The 14,936-nt window shown below is 41.4% G+C and overlaps 2 protein-coding genes across 3 annotated transcripts in view; one reads left to right on the top strand and one right to left on the bottom strand.

Moving 5' to 3' along the window:
- LOC124802406 (serine palmitoyltransferase 2) overlaps positions 1–14,936 on the top strand; it is a 420,470-nt gene that overhangs the window by 6,150 nt on the left and 399,384 nt on the right. The window lies entirely within an intron of this gene.
- Positions 1–14,936, bottom strand: part of LOC124802404 (reticulon-4-like) — a 377,134-nt gene that overhangs the window by 51,383 nt on the left and 310,815 nt on the right. The window contains exon 2 of one of the 2 annotated variants that reach the window (XM_047263158.1): positions 4,193–4,228. The exons of the other annotated variant lie outside the window; for it this stretch is intronic. Coding sequence (XP_047119114.1) covers positions 4,193–4,228 — 36 coding nt within the window. The remainder of the gene's footprint in view (positions 1–4,192; positions 4,229–14,936) is intronic. 2 annotated transcript variants of the gene reach the window in all.

Here is a 14,936-nt window from a genome sequence, read left to right as displayed (position 1 = left end):
AAATCCTGATTAAGATCTATGAGAAAGTATTTTCGCGAAAGCACCACAGCGGAAGACAATCTCGAACTCTGGAAAACTAACTACAGTGTGAACCGGACGAACTTAATTCAGCAAGAATATTTTAGGTTATATATACCCAGATAACAGTACGTTAATAAGATTCCGTGCGATACGGGTGTACGTAGGCCTCTATTCCCTACCAGTTGCATGGCCCATAGTCTATATATTCGTTCAAAATCTATAATCTGCGCTCAAATGACTGCGAAGAAGTCACGACTATCAAGAATTCGTTATTTCTTACGGAGGATGTCCTTTCAGAGGATCTGTACTGCGCTTTAAGGTAACCCCCCAACTTCGGTGCTCTGTGAATATAGTTGCATTTACTATTTTGTATGATCTCTAATTCCTGACTTCTCCATGAAAGTTAAAATGAATTTTAAGGGAATATGGTAAGTGTGTGTAATTTACTATTAGAGCAGCGCCAACATAGACTTAGGATGACTCCACAGGTGACACACGTGACAGCCGGAGTAGATGAATCGGATAGAACGCACGACGAAGTCCTGGTCAGACAAACATTCCAAGACAACCACGACATGTAGAACTAAAATGTTTAGTCCTCTTAAAGATTGCTCGTATTTGCTCGACTAGTGGTACGTTTCTATCAACTTCATTTTATTGTAAACCATTTAAGAAGTCAAACACACTATGGAAAGAACCAAGGCCATGCAAATTTTACGGTGATTCGAATTTGTTAGAAATCTGGGAGCATTGAACTGCCTGCTACTCGAGGATACGCATGCATTTTCTGTTTATGATACATTAACTGCTTTTTCATCAACTGCTTAACCTTGAAGTTCAAAAACTAACGAAAATATTTATAGTAGATGATAGATTGAGGCGAATTGCTGGGGGAAAACGCATAATTCATGTTCAGATAGAAACAGTGGACTACTACTGTGTAAAAATGTTTCAAATAGAAGTCAACGAACCAAACAGCAAGAATCAACTTTTTTTTCAGAAAGAATGCTGGACGGCTGCCGCAACTCATTTATATATTAGAGCTCCTGAGCTCCTGAAAATTTAACTATAGCTGCATCTTCCGAATGCAAGACTGAATACGTTTTTCGAAATGTAAATCTTAGTTTTCAGTACGGAGAAGGGCAAGAGCATTACAACTTGTATCAGCAGTAGTAGCAGAGTCCAGTCGGTAGGCTGGCTTTATGCAGCTCTTTGTGCTAGTGTATCCCGTGCCAACAACCGCTTCACCTCTGTGTAACAACTCCAACCTACATCCATTTGAACCAACTTACTGCGGTAAAGCCTTCGTTTCCCCTCTACAATTTCCAGCTCTCCCACTTACCGCCATCACCGAAGTTAATTACTACTCGTCTTCAGATTTGCCCTATGAAGTACTGCCTTTTTTGGAAGTCAAGCTTCCCCATTACGTTATTTTTTCGCCGATTCGATTCTGGACCGTAAAACAGGTCTTCTATAACTGCCTTGTTAGGTATAAACATAATACTTATTAGTCGCTCGCCATAACCTCTGAGAATTTGTACCGGACTGGGACTCTAACCCGGATGTCCCGCTTATCGCCAGTAATCGCCTTTACTACTACGACTATCCGTTCACGCATCCCGGACCGACCCAAAGCTCGCGATAAGCGGGAAATCCGGGTTCGCGTTCGAAATTCACTACATTCCATTAAACCTTTTCTGTTGATATTTGTCTTAATTTCTTTTCAAGACACTATTCATTCCCTTTAACTGCTCTTTTAAGTCCATTGCCGTCTGTGAGAGATTTACCGTATCAGCAAACCTCTTTTGCTCCTGCAATTTCTTTTTCAAACTACTACTATGTTTCCTTTAACGCTTGCTAAATGTACATATTAAGTAACCTGGTGGGGAAATGCTACATTTCTGCCCCACTCCATTATTTGCGTCATTTACCATGGCGAAGGGCGTTGTATTCACAAAAACTGATGAGAGATGTTTGCTTCGTGTTTTGACAAAAGCAAGCCAAAAAAGTGACAACGGAACCGCTTTGTTCAATGTAACTTTCGTACAACTACTGAATACAACACTAAAACTGAACTTTGGCAATTTCTGTAATGAATAATAAAGAGCAGTTCAGTAATTCCCCATTCAAGCTTGTACTAGTAGTGATTTCTTTGTAATGCACCTACAATCTTATCACCAGATGTGGTTGTTACTCGAACCAAATGAAGCCGTTTGATGTATACAGCGCATCCGCATATTCAGGTCAGAACGACGGTTGGCATAGGTTCTGGATATGAGAGTATATTTTAATTCTTGCCGTTCTTCTAAACGGTCACATGCATACGTTGGCAGTCTCAAATGTTGCCGCGGAGACCAGGAGGAGGGAGCGACGGGGGATCGGGAGGAGAGAAAACCAGTTCGTATCGTAACCTGGTAACTGCAATTTTCCAGAGTAAATCGTGATCTGCGTACGTGGCTGATAACTTGTTCAGTCACTCACGCACATAGTTCCATTTCAGTGCAACATGTGCGCGCGGACAATCGCTACGTAACGACGGGTTGCATGTTATCTCGGAACGACAATGTAACACAAAATCCTCGACTAGAACGTGTCACTCTTGCTACTGAGGGAGCTTCAGGAACGTATTGTCTTGGTAACTTTTATTAAAGGTAAGTCGGTTTTATTGGAATAACAGTACACAAATTTTCCGCGAGTATGCTTTGCAAGCTCCGGAGAAGGTTTCTTAATGTATTCCGTTATAGAAGTCCATTGTTACACATTCTACCTGTCCACTTTCACGACATTCTATCAAACAGTGAGTAATACCGAGTATTTTAGAGTAACTACGTTAACTGAAATACCGAAGTAAGAGCGCTGGTGCTTTTTACGGCATTACTGTGAAGCTCCGAACGAAACTTACCTCTCGCCCATCTGTGCCGTTCGCGCCATCTGTTAGGACACTGAGCAACTACAACTTGCCTACCTTTCGATCTGAGTTCTCCGCGATCTACAAACAGTTTACATGTATTGATTGGTACTGCACGAACCGTAAATTTACAGGGTAGCTTAGCATGTCTTTCCTCCAGTTACTCCTCGACGTTAGATGCCTTTTCCTCACAGGCAAGTGTGCTGTGAATGCATGAACAAATGAGTAACATATTCGGACTAATACCAAGCAATTCGTAATGTGTAGTGTCAGATAATTGTACGCGCTGACTTATCAACCAACAGCCTTTTCGTTAAGTAGCAGCGCGTTGACGCCTGAAATGTTCCAGATATGGTAGCTTGTTTTTAATCAGTGCCCACCCTTTTGTCTTCAAAATTGCACAACTTTACATATTTTACAATTTTATTTGTTTATGTGGCTCACCTGTGGTCTGCAATGTGAGATACAGCACGAGCAAAGCTCAAAAATTTACATTAAGAACGTGATAGTGAACTAGAAACATGTTTTTGGTTGACTGGAGAATTGACAGAGTACATGGAAGAAATCAGGCACAGAAGCTGGACTTAAGAGAATGTTCAAAGCACAGAGGGGGAAGAATCTTTAATAATAAACAAAATGACGGCCAACGAAAGTTTTTCAGATTAATAAGCTTTCCTCGTTAAGACAACTGCCTTCCTATACGAGGATACTATGAACTAAGTTACTTAAAATTTAAGCTGCTGTTTTCTGGAAAGATTTGGGAACAATTGGTACTGAAGTTCGGAACGATAATGCTGGCAAACTATTTAAAATTATCTTTCACTTTGACATATTAAATTATTAACGTCCATATTTTCTTCCAGCATCCGTACTGGGAAACGTTCCGAATACTGTGTTCTATTTGTGTATCATATCACTACTATAGCTTCAGTAATAAATTCACGTGTTACTGTCGTCACTTAAAAAATTAACAAACAAGGTTATCTTGAAATGTCACAACACAAAAGCTGAAGAAGCTATTTTATTACCAAACCAAAATACGAAATAATGTAGGCGGTGATGTGTGTAACATGCTTATTAGTAAGTTCATTTCCATCACTAAAATAATAAAATAGTTAAACTATTAAAATTGCAACGCACCAGTAAAATAACAATTTGAAATCAGTAGGTGTTACGGTAGTTTAAGTACGTTACAACGAAACTTTATAGTTAAAGACACTGGAAAGCAAGTCCAAGACAATGTATGTTACTTTATTACATTACCTTTTGGATGAAGTCTGTCTGGCTTAAACCATGCGTCTGGAAGAGAAGTGAAGATAACTGTTAGCAAAAAGATTTTATGATACAGAAAGATTAAAAGAAGAATTAGTTGCATCTACGGGAATACACTGAGGGCACTATCGAATGCTTCAACAGTGTCTCATGAGCACAATTTATCCAACTTCACCGTTCTAAGTAAGTAGTCCCCTCAGTGTATTCAACACAACAGGATAAAGCAGGTTTAGTATTAAAAGCTTTTAGCCTCAAATGCACACGAAAATAATCATGCATAGCATATATACAGACGTTTATTTACAATATTAAAGAGCCAGTTTGAAAGAAGACAAAAGTACTCTCAGTTAAATGCCCTGCAAACTTACTTCTAAACACAGATCATTACATTTACAACAGGTGTTTTTAAATGATCTAGAATAGCACACGGCTTATTTCACTACACTTCCCAAGTAAAACTGATCCCACAACAGTAGAATTACTGTATCCATAATCTGGTCACATGCTCACGATTTGGAGAAACAGATGGAGGAAATTTTAACTTTGACATATCTGCACCAGGACAACCGTATACCAGAAACTAGGTGAACGTCCATGAACAAAGCGATAATTTGTAGGGTACAGAGTATCCAACACTTATCAGTCCCCTGTGAAACAATAGTGCTGACTCAGCGGTGGGTGAGAATCTTTAGAGATAAAACCAGTATGTGTGTGAGGCATTTTTTCTTGTAGGCGAGTTGTTCAACGAAACAGACGACTCAATTCTAGGAGTGCAACCAGCAGTAACATTCACAATTTGTAACCATGCCATTGTAGCTCACCTCGGCCACGTCCATCTTATCTATATTTCCGAAACAATAACTTCATCCAAGACACTCCTTACTAACGTAAACGACACAGCAAGAAAGAAGCACAAACTCTGTGTACCACCAACTACAGTTTTACTTGACAGCCCCTTATATGCTAAGCAGAAAACAAAGTTACGTAGAACGCCGTGAACCAATATGGTCTTCTTACTTCGACCAGGAAAGAGAACTACTCCAAATTGAAAACAAACCTCCGAAAACATGCCATGGTTAAAGAGCGTAACAAGCTCATACAGAAGTGACGGTATTTATACTATAGAATAAAAACGTGAACAACAGTTCAGCAGCGATGGGAACCATAGTCCCGCGAAAAATTTTTCAATCGGCCAACTTCAAATCGTTCCGAAACTTATCAGCGTAGTATTTTGGACATCGGGCGAGATTTCTTCGCGCGTACGTGCAATTTATGGATAGCTCAATAGTTTATTTTGAAGAGGAAGCAAGTGTTTGCGCTCTACTTATAAAATTACGGCATAAAAAATGGGCAAAATATTGCCTAGATGGAACAATAAGACCAAGCTATGTAAAATATCAGTTCAGTGGGTCTTAGAGTGAAATCACACCCACAAAAATTCTGTTATGTATTTCATCAGCTGTGTCGTGTGACTTGCAATTATTTTACCTCATATTCCAATCAGAATGTCTTCCCATATTTGCAGAGTTTTTATTTATTTGAAATGTTAATCGAGGAAGGCTATCAATCATTGCTCTCAGGCGTTTCATTGGCTACGTTCAATTGAATCAACGAATACGACCAATGAATATGCGGCCGATCATGACAAACTATGCACGACCACCTTGGTCGATGAACTTAAGACATCTACTGTCTGATCGGTAACATCTTCCAGGTTGTGTTGAACAATATGAAATCATCATTCTGACACATTCACTCTTCAGCAGTGTTCGCTATGTTTTGAAACTTCGCAACTTTGTCCAGACCGCGACTTGCACCAGGAACTTTGCTTTTCACAGGTAATGCTCTAGTCGAATGAGCTACCCAGGCATAACTGCCAACCTGTCCTACTGGTGGAAGTGAAGCTGTGAACTCGGGTTGAGAGGCATGCATGTATAGCTCATTCAGCAAGTAAACAAGATTCAGTATTCGAGTCACGCTTCAGTACAAAATATTTGATCTGGCAGCATATTGTAGTATGAAATTGAATTATTCCAACAAACTAATGTGGTTTCGAAATGAAATGTAAAATAAGCTATTAGAACGACTATTCGCGCGAATGGTGGAAACTGATTCGTTATTTTGTTAAGGAATAAAGACCAGCTACATTCGACAGTACGACAAAAGCGACACTTAAAAATGTGTCCGCTTAATTTTCAGCTGTGTTATAACAGAATACCACACTGATGTGCCATAAATAACGAACTCTGCTGCATTACATCAAACTGTCAGGTAGCAGTAACGTTGGCTGCAGTGGCTACAGCCGCAGTCCCATTGATTTTCACTCCCTGCGGTCGCGATGCACGTGAATAGTTAAGTTTTTGCTCCGCTGCTTTCCGAAACACCACTGGAGTGGCTGATACTCCTCTAAAAACAGTAAGCGCCGGAGAGCAGCAAAACCGTTCGTCATGCCCTATAAAAACTACGAAAAAATACCTCTGATAACCTGCTGCACGTAATATCTCATACCGATAAACAATACTCGTTACTTCTCTTAGGAACGCTTAAAAATACATACCTTTGAGAAGCTCTCTGCATGCTACGCAAAGGAGAGAGAGAGAGAGAGAGAGAGAGAGAGAGAGAGAGAGAGAGAGAGAGAGAGAGAGAGAGTGTGAGTGTGTGAGTGTGTGTGTCTCCATCACAACAACACATTCTGAAGTTAATGAAGGCGATTACAAATGCAGACAAATACAGTGTTCTCAAACCAATATGTGAAAATAGTGAAAAATCGAGAGCAGGTAATAAAACACGGTGTAGAGCAGGTAATGAAACACGGTGTAGAGCATGGCTGCACAGTCTATAAAACTTAATGAACACACCTTGCTACTTTCCATCCCTACCGACTTTCTCTTTTAACGATTTCTCACTAATACTCTCATCAAACAAGACAAGATCACTGTGCCAGGGCCTATCAATATTCACTATCGTCCCTGCACGTGAGTCATTTATTTCTCTACGAATATGTAAGTTAACTTTAGTTTAACGACAGGAAGTTAGGCCTTTCACTCCACACTTTGTCGTGTCGATAAGTTCTTGAGTCTGACAATGCAGTGGTGTCAATTTCGGATTCAATTGGCTTCTTTCTTTAGTAACAGGTACGAAATATCTTGTCTCACGGGCCCAGCAGCCAGTGAACTTGCGAAGTGGCATTCGAAACGAACGCTAAGTATCGACCAAACTTACTGGCTAGGGAGTGTTTTGTATTGGGTGCTCAACAACTGACAGGCCTCATTGTATACAGGGTGTTACAAAAAGGTACGGCCAAACTTTCAGGAAACATTCCTCACACACAAAGAAAGAAAATATGTTATGTGGACATGCGTCCGGAAACGCTTACTTTCCATGTTAGAGCTCATTTTATTACTTCTCTTCAAATCACATTAATCATGGAATGGAAACACACAGCAACAGAACGTACCAGCGTGACTTCAAACACTTTGTTACGGGAAATGTTCAATATGTCCTCAGTTAGCGAGGATACATGCATCCACCCTCCGTCGCACGAAATCGCTGATGCAGCCCTGGAGAACGGCGTATTGTATCACAGCCGTCCACAATACGAGCACGAAGAGTCTCTACATTTGGTACCGGGGTTGCGTAGACAAGAGCTTTCAAATGCCCCATAAATGAAAGTCAAGAAGGTTGAGGTCAGGAGAGCGTGGAGGCCATGGAATTGGTCCACCTCTACCAATCCATCTGTCACCGAATCTGTTGTTGAGAAGCGTACGAACACTTCGACTGAAATTTGCAGGAGCTCCATCGTGTCTGAACCACATGTTGTGTCGTACTTGTAAAGGCACATGTTCTAGCAGCACAGGCAGAGTACCCCGTATGAAATCATGGCGGTGAATCGAGGAAGTGCAGTACATACTGACGAAACTAAAATGACACCTGTCGACATATCTTTTCTTTGTGTGTGAGGAATGTTTCCTGAACGTTTGGCCGTACCCTTTTGTAACACCCTGTATACTTGACAACGAAGAGTTTGGTAAAGACGTCACACGGACCGTGGCACTCAACGCGCTATCTTCAACGTGGTATCTTCAACTTGGTTCTGTACGCTCAGGAAAGAGCCGGCTTGGGCACACTGTACGTGTGCCTCACCCTATGAACGAGACCGCAGCGTGCTCCAGCGGCAGTTGGCTGTAACTGGCTACCAAACCGCACAATTTGTTTACAAAATGGACGGGTGTAAAATTCCCATGTTTAAGCTATTAAAACGCACATTTCCTCCCTCGTCCATATGATAGTCGTTTTGTTCTGTCTCTAGGAAACGCAAGTAAGAACATGATGTAAGGCAAAACGAAAGTTCCATGTCCAGTCTGTACGGACATTCAGCTTATTAGAACATCCATTGCAGCCAGCACGATAAAATTTACTATAATCTTCCACAGAAGTTAATTGTTTCATAATTTACACTTTTCAGTAATACCTTAAGGTCATTCTTACTTTATCACTGCTTCTATACAATAGCAGAATCTTAGGAACATGTGAAACACCAGACTTTAAACAAAGTGCGAAATATCTTTAAGCATGTAACGAAAGTTCTTTTTTACATAAAACCAATCCAACAAACAATACTTAGAGAGTGCACTTGTATTTACATCACATCGGATATTACGGAACTAACTTCTACCAAAATGGTGTCCCCAAAATCAGAAAACGCGATGGTGAATAAAAAAATTTCTTGAAATTAGCGAGACGCGAACGAGCTACACCCTGCACACATCAATTACGTAACGTTACGTCTTATTCTATGTTATGTCCTGCAGGCTTTAATCGCCGATACGTTATTAACTGCTAATTACAGTACACCACACGAAGAACACTTCCTGAAGGATCTTCAACGCGCCAACGCCTTGAAGGCATATTAGTGCCCGCTGTAACATTGAACCGCCCCGGACGAAAGAGTTATAATGCCGCCCCTCGTCAAGCGCGCATCCAAGGGAGCTGATTGGGGGGTGGGGGTTTGAGTCATGATCCACACATTATAATAAAGTATTTATATTTCTGATTTACGAAATCCTAGACACTACTATTATTGCTTAGTGGAGGGGCGGGGCGGTGAGGATAAGGAAGTAGGTTGTATGCGGGAATACAAAAGCCTAACTATAAACATCGGTTCCCAACTCAGGTAGTAAATGGACTTTGCGGCCCGGAGACGACAAAAGATTTCGCCACAACGGCGGAGGGAGTCTTCCTACAATATTCCTCGCAGCAGACCGAACCCCGTTGTTTGGACAGCATAGCGAAGCGACCGAGTTCTGCCGACTAGCTGAACCAACGGCCATCACGATATAAAAATTGTTGTAAGATTTGGTTCGGCTTTAAATATGTTTTCCATCCACACCCAAAATGCCGCCCCGACGAAGTCCGTAATGTCGGGCCCTAGGCGTGTTTACAGAACACGCGACTTTTCATATTAAAATTCTTAACCACAAACATATTTCCCGCGTATTATTACACAACATAGCACCAACAACGTGTTTCTGACACCGCCAATGTGCTGGTGTTTTGGACGGCATAGGTTCTTGTTGTTGTTGATGTTGTTGTTGTTGTGGTCTTCAGTCCTGAGACTGGTTTGATGCAGCTCTCCATGCTACTCTATCCTGTGCAAGCTGCTTCTTCTCCCAGTACCTACTGCAGCCTACATCCTTCCTAATCTGCTTAGTGTATTCATCTCTTGGTCTCCCTCTACGATTTTTACCTTCCACGTTGCCCTCCAATGCTAAATTTGTAATCCCTTGATGCCTCAGAACATGTCCTACAACTAGTCAAGTTGTGGCACAAACTCCTCTTCTTAATTCTATTCAATACCTGCTCATTAGTTATGTGATCTACCCATCTATCTTCAGCATTCTTCTGTAGCACCACATTTCGAAAACTTCTATTCTCTTCTTGTCCAAACTATTTATCGTCCATGTTTCACTTCCATACACGGCTACACTCCATACAAGTACTTTCAGAAACGACTTCCTGACAAATCTATACTCGATGTTAACAAATTTCTCTTCTTCAGAAACGAGGACACTCGTATCATAAAACCCACCAAACATGGACTTCAACTGAAATCCAATACAGTGTCTCCCAATATTGTAAATTAGTACTTGAAAGAGATGTTTTGCACGTGACGTAGGTGGCGTTTTTAGACCCCATTCATCTACGTACAATTGCGCGTTCAGGATACCTGACATGCTTGATATTTCTCAGCACATTTGGTAAGATTCCGCAGCGTGCTTTTTCCACGCTGTGGTGTCAGGAACTAGGCACGCTCTACGTTGACGTTCGAATGCACTGTCCCTGTAACGACGACTGTACGTTTCCCTTTGACACCAGTTACAAATCGTACGCATTCAGAACGTTCTCTTCAATGTATGTCAAACATACTGTTAGTATGTAAAATGCAGTTATAACGTGGCGCACCGAAACCTGTACTCCAACATAATTGCAAAACAGTGTCCTCATGCAGTAGGTCGTCAGGCGTTAGGAAACTAAGCAAATTCTCAGTTGATAGTTTTTGCTTCATTTAAGTTGCTTTTAAGTTTTCCAGAGCCAGAGAAAATTTTATAGTCCTAACGGATTTTTTGTATCTTCAATGAATTTTCTTCCCACACGTCGAAGGGACTGCGACATACGTATCCAGACATTATTTCTAAGATAGCAACACGTCGTCAGCATAATGCACACGATGTTAATTTCTTTGCGCATTTCGGTGTTACAGTGCGACTAAGAGTCAACGAAAGTAATTTGGATCGAGCAAGCACAGTGTTGGGTCAAGTAGTATGAGCAACTTTAACTGAAACAGATACTGTCATCTGGAATTGTGTGTCACAACAGCACAAGATATCGCGTATCAGGTCATGAGCTAAGTATCACACCCGGTATTACCCAACTTGAGGAAATTTTACATTATCTCCATCACCAAAAATATTCCGCCGACATTCTATTTTCCATACTACTGTGCTTTTGTTCGAAATTTTTATTTCTGACAGACGTAACGTGCGATTGTCGTCGGAAGATACCGTGCACCTGCAGCTGATAAATCAGTCTGCCAATATAGTTTAACCTCTACATCAGGGAGCACAAGGGATCAGGATTTCTTTTTGGTTTAGATGTTTCTTACGTTTTGACGTTCAGATATGGCTTTCATATTTCTAGAAGTTCTCCTTAATCCAGCGCCACCAAATGCATCTCACTAAACGAAAATGAGGGGGTGGCGGGTGGTGGCACAGGACAAGGAATTTGTAAGTAATAACCTATAAAGGAATAATTTACCACGATACATACGTTTTTACTTTGAGCTTTGACAGCTTCCTACTTTCGTAATTTTAAATATGTTGTTGAAGCTATGTACTCGGAGAGTACTGCGGGGGGAGGGGGGGGGGAGAAGCAAGTCCTTCGCATAGTATTATGTGGATTACACTATTAGAATTGAGAAATCATCAGTCCACTGTTTAAACACAACTTGATCGGTCTATTTTCTCCACCTCCCTACAAACTTTTTTTTTTTAATAAACAGCGAACCCTCATCTGAGGTGGTCTGTATTCCCAGTTTAGTAGTTAGAGTCATGAGATTTTCCCTTCAACAATCATCCTCTTCCATCGCAGCACTTGTCTTGCATGACCACCAGCAAAACTAAATTCAGCAAGCACCTTCACGATCCGACGCCTTCCGAGTCCACGAACAAGATAATGCCCGGACATTAACTTCCTAAAGAAGATTTTGGAGCACTTAAGTATAATACATTTCGCGATTTAAACCTTCCCCCCGTTAACTGCATATTGCTGTTCTGATTTACTTTTATTTCAATTCCGTAATTACTTTCAAATGGAGACAGTAATACTCAATCATTTTGTAAGAAAAATATTATTACTAACCGCATGAAAATCAAAATTTAATGTGCATATGCGAAATGTTTTATTATACGAAAAACTATTTGAAGAATATTGTTCAATCACTATAAAAAGAAAAATATTTTTTATGTTTTGCATTTTGTACCGAAGTTTAAATTATTGTGAACATCTGGGACAAGCCAGCAATTACCCTAAACGAGCGTGAAAAACACTTTGAACACACCCATGCTGGCCCGCCTACCAGATCAATGGTCGTTAATCCAATGCGCGGATTCAGTCCGTGTCTTGTTAACCTCCCTGTCTCGTCAGCTAGGGAGCATATCAGGCACATCGCATTGGTACTGCGGGAAACGATGCTGCCATTTCAAGCATCGTGATGATAATCTGCCAATTGATACGTGATAACATCACAGTAATTGTAAACCCAAGTCCTAGTTCATCAACACATCGTGCATAATGTGCTCCAATTACACCAATACGAATGTCTCGGCCGGTAATGTTCCTGATTTCAAATGTCCGAGTATTTAAAGTAGTTCGAAAGAGAAAGCCCTTTTGCATTCTGCACATTTGTATGCAGCTGCTACGAAAATGAACACAAACTTCTGCACATTCTTGAATTACCAAGAATCTTTATCAGGGACGATTTTTGGATCCAATACCATCAACCAAAAATGAGGGAGCGAGTAACGATTGCCACCATTCCTCACACAAACGAAAGAAATTGCGATAATATCTCTGAGTGGGGAATGTTACGCTGATCCTTTGAGACAAATATGGCGTCAGCATGCAGTATTACGTATCACGACGGCCACTTACCATATCACACAACGGCGAACTGGTTTCTATCAAACCCACACTCTAATTAGTCCATCCAAAATCTCCACTGCAATATGTCACTGCACGGCCGCCTTCTGGCCCATCTAACAGTTTCAACTGCCACATGCCTGAGGTTTGAGCGACTTCCGCAACCATCATACTCCCCTGACCTTCATTCGTAGAACTGCTTCCCCTTATTACGACCACCCTAAAGAACACTTGGCGGCAGTAAGTTTCAGTTGACAACATACGGCAGGGTGCATGTAAGTGGTTGGGGAGACCCCTTAATTCCCTTGTGTGCAATCTTTGTCACTAAGAAGAGGAAGGCATCAGACGCGGCCAATCTATCTGACAAGTCCCATACGTGAAACCTAAAACGAAAGACTAAGATATTTTGGCCCGACATCCACCTCTTTTTTTAGAAAAGCAGCCCTGAAGTTCGTAACTCGCAATCGACTCAAAGTTGACGGGATAGATAGGTAATCGAAAATTGAGCATTTATCAGCATGTTCTCCTATAAATCGGCAAAATAAACTTCTGCAACAGCCGCTGCCGTCGCAACCGAGACATCTGGGCGGGAAGCAGAGACTGCTCGATTCCCAAAGGCATTCTGCAGATTTTTTACATTTGTATTTATTTTCCGAATCTAAACTGCTAGGAATAGGGGGTTTAATAAGTAAATGAATAAGAAACAAAGTAGGCAAATTTCTCAAACGAGTTGGATTAGTAAAGAAATAAAATGTGTAGCCTCGTTTGAAAAAAATTCCGAGGAAGACTGCTGCGAATTCTTAACGAGGGACCACCGACAGCCGATCACGCGACGCTTCTTTCCAGATGGGCGTGGGACAGAGCTCTATTTCGAGGCTTCAAAATTGCAATGTGCAGCTGGAAACGTGGCGGAAATGACCCAACCGAGCGGATGGAACGACTCATGGCTTGAGTCATGATCAACTGCAGCACCGATAGTGGCCAGGTCATCGTATGCGTGGTACCTATCAGTACTAAATTCCGGAAAAGAAATATTTTAAATGTAAACCAAGTCTGTTTTCCGTCGAACCTTCAGAAAGAAGGTAATTGCGGGGAGATTATATTCATCAGATGTTTTTCTTGGCGCGAGTATATTTGCTTAGTAAGCTTCATGACAAGTGTCTTTCACGTGCTTGTTCGAAGGAAAGTGTGAGAACCGTTGTAATGAGACCATGACTGAAGTTTTACTTCTTTGCTAATCCAAGTTGTTTGAGAAATTTCTTCGCCTACCTTATTATTCCTTTACTTACCTTAGTAACACTCCCCACTCCTACGAATTTGGGAAGGAATACAGGTTCTTTCCTCCTCTGCGAGATACCTCAGTCACTACGCCAGATACCTCAGTCACTACGCCAGCGTCGCTTTCGTTGTACCGCGTTTACCTTGTAGGTACATGAAGCGGCAGTCTGAACTTTCCTTCCGTGATTTCCACGAAAATTGAGGTTTCCGGATACACACGATGAAAATGCTCAATTACATATCGATTCCGTCCATTTTAATTCAACTGCGCGTCATGAACTTCAAGGGTGGTTTCCTAAAAACGCGGGCACGTTGTGCCAAAACATTTTAACTGAATTTTACGTTTACCCCAGCGACCTACTCGAAATAAATCGGAACTGTTGGCCGTGTCCGAAGCCTTCCCCTCAAAGGTGGGCGCTGGCGTCAAAAACCCTTCGATGTGCGATCACATACCTGTTCAGATATGCCATGGTTTATTTTCTAGATGAATGTATGGACGTGTCTGTCGATTTCTGTAAGAAACATGAAATTAACCAGGATACTTATCTACACAGTTTTGGTTCTCGCTAACGAAACCTCTCTGCGAACTTCGGAGGAAGCGTTAAATCCCAGCTCATTGGTAAACACCTTAAAAAGATGTGATTCACCCCATAGCCGCTTAGGCCCTGGAGTAGTGCCTGGCTTTCAACGTGGACAAAAACCAAAACCATTATCAAAGCCGCCTAAACATCCCGGCCAACTTCAGGCCAATTCGTGTTCT

Source organism: Schistocerca piceifrons, chromosome 6 (genome assembly GCF_021461385.2).
Source record: "Schistocerca piceifrons isolate TAMUIC-IGC-003096 chromosome 6, iqSchPice1.1, whole genome shotgun sequence".
NCBI classification, from domain to species: domain Eukaryota; kingdom Metazoa; phylum Arthropoda; class Insecta; order Orthoptera; family Acrididae; genus Schistocerca; species Schistocerca piceifrons.
The sequence above is the reverse complement of the archived record's forward strand: the minus strand, read 5'-3'. Positions and strand labels throughout refer to the sequence as shown.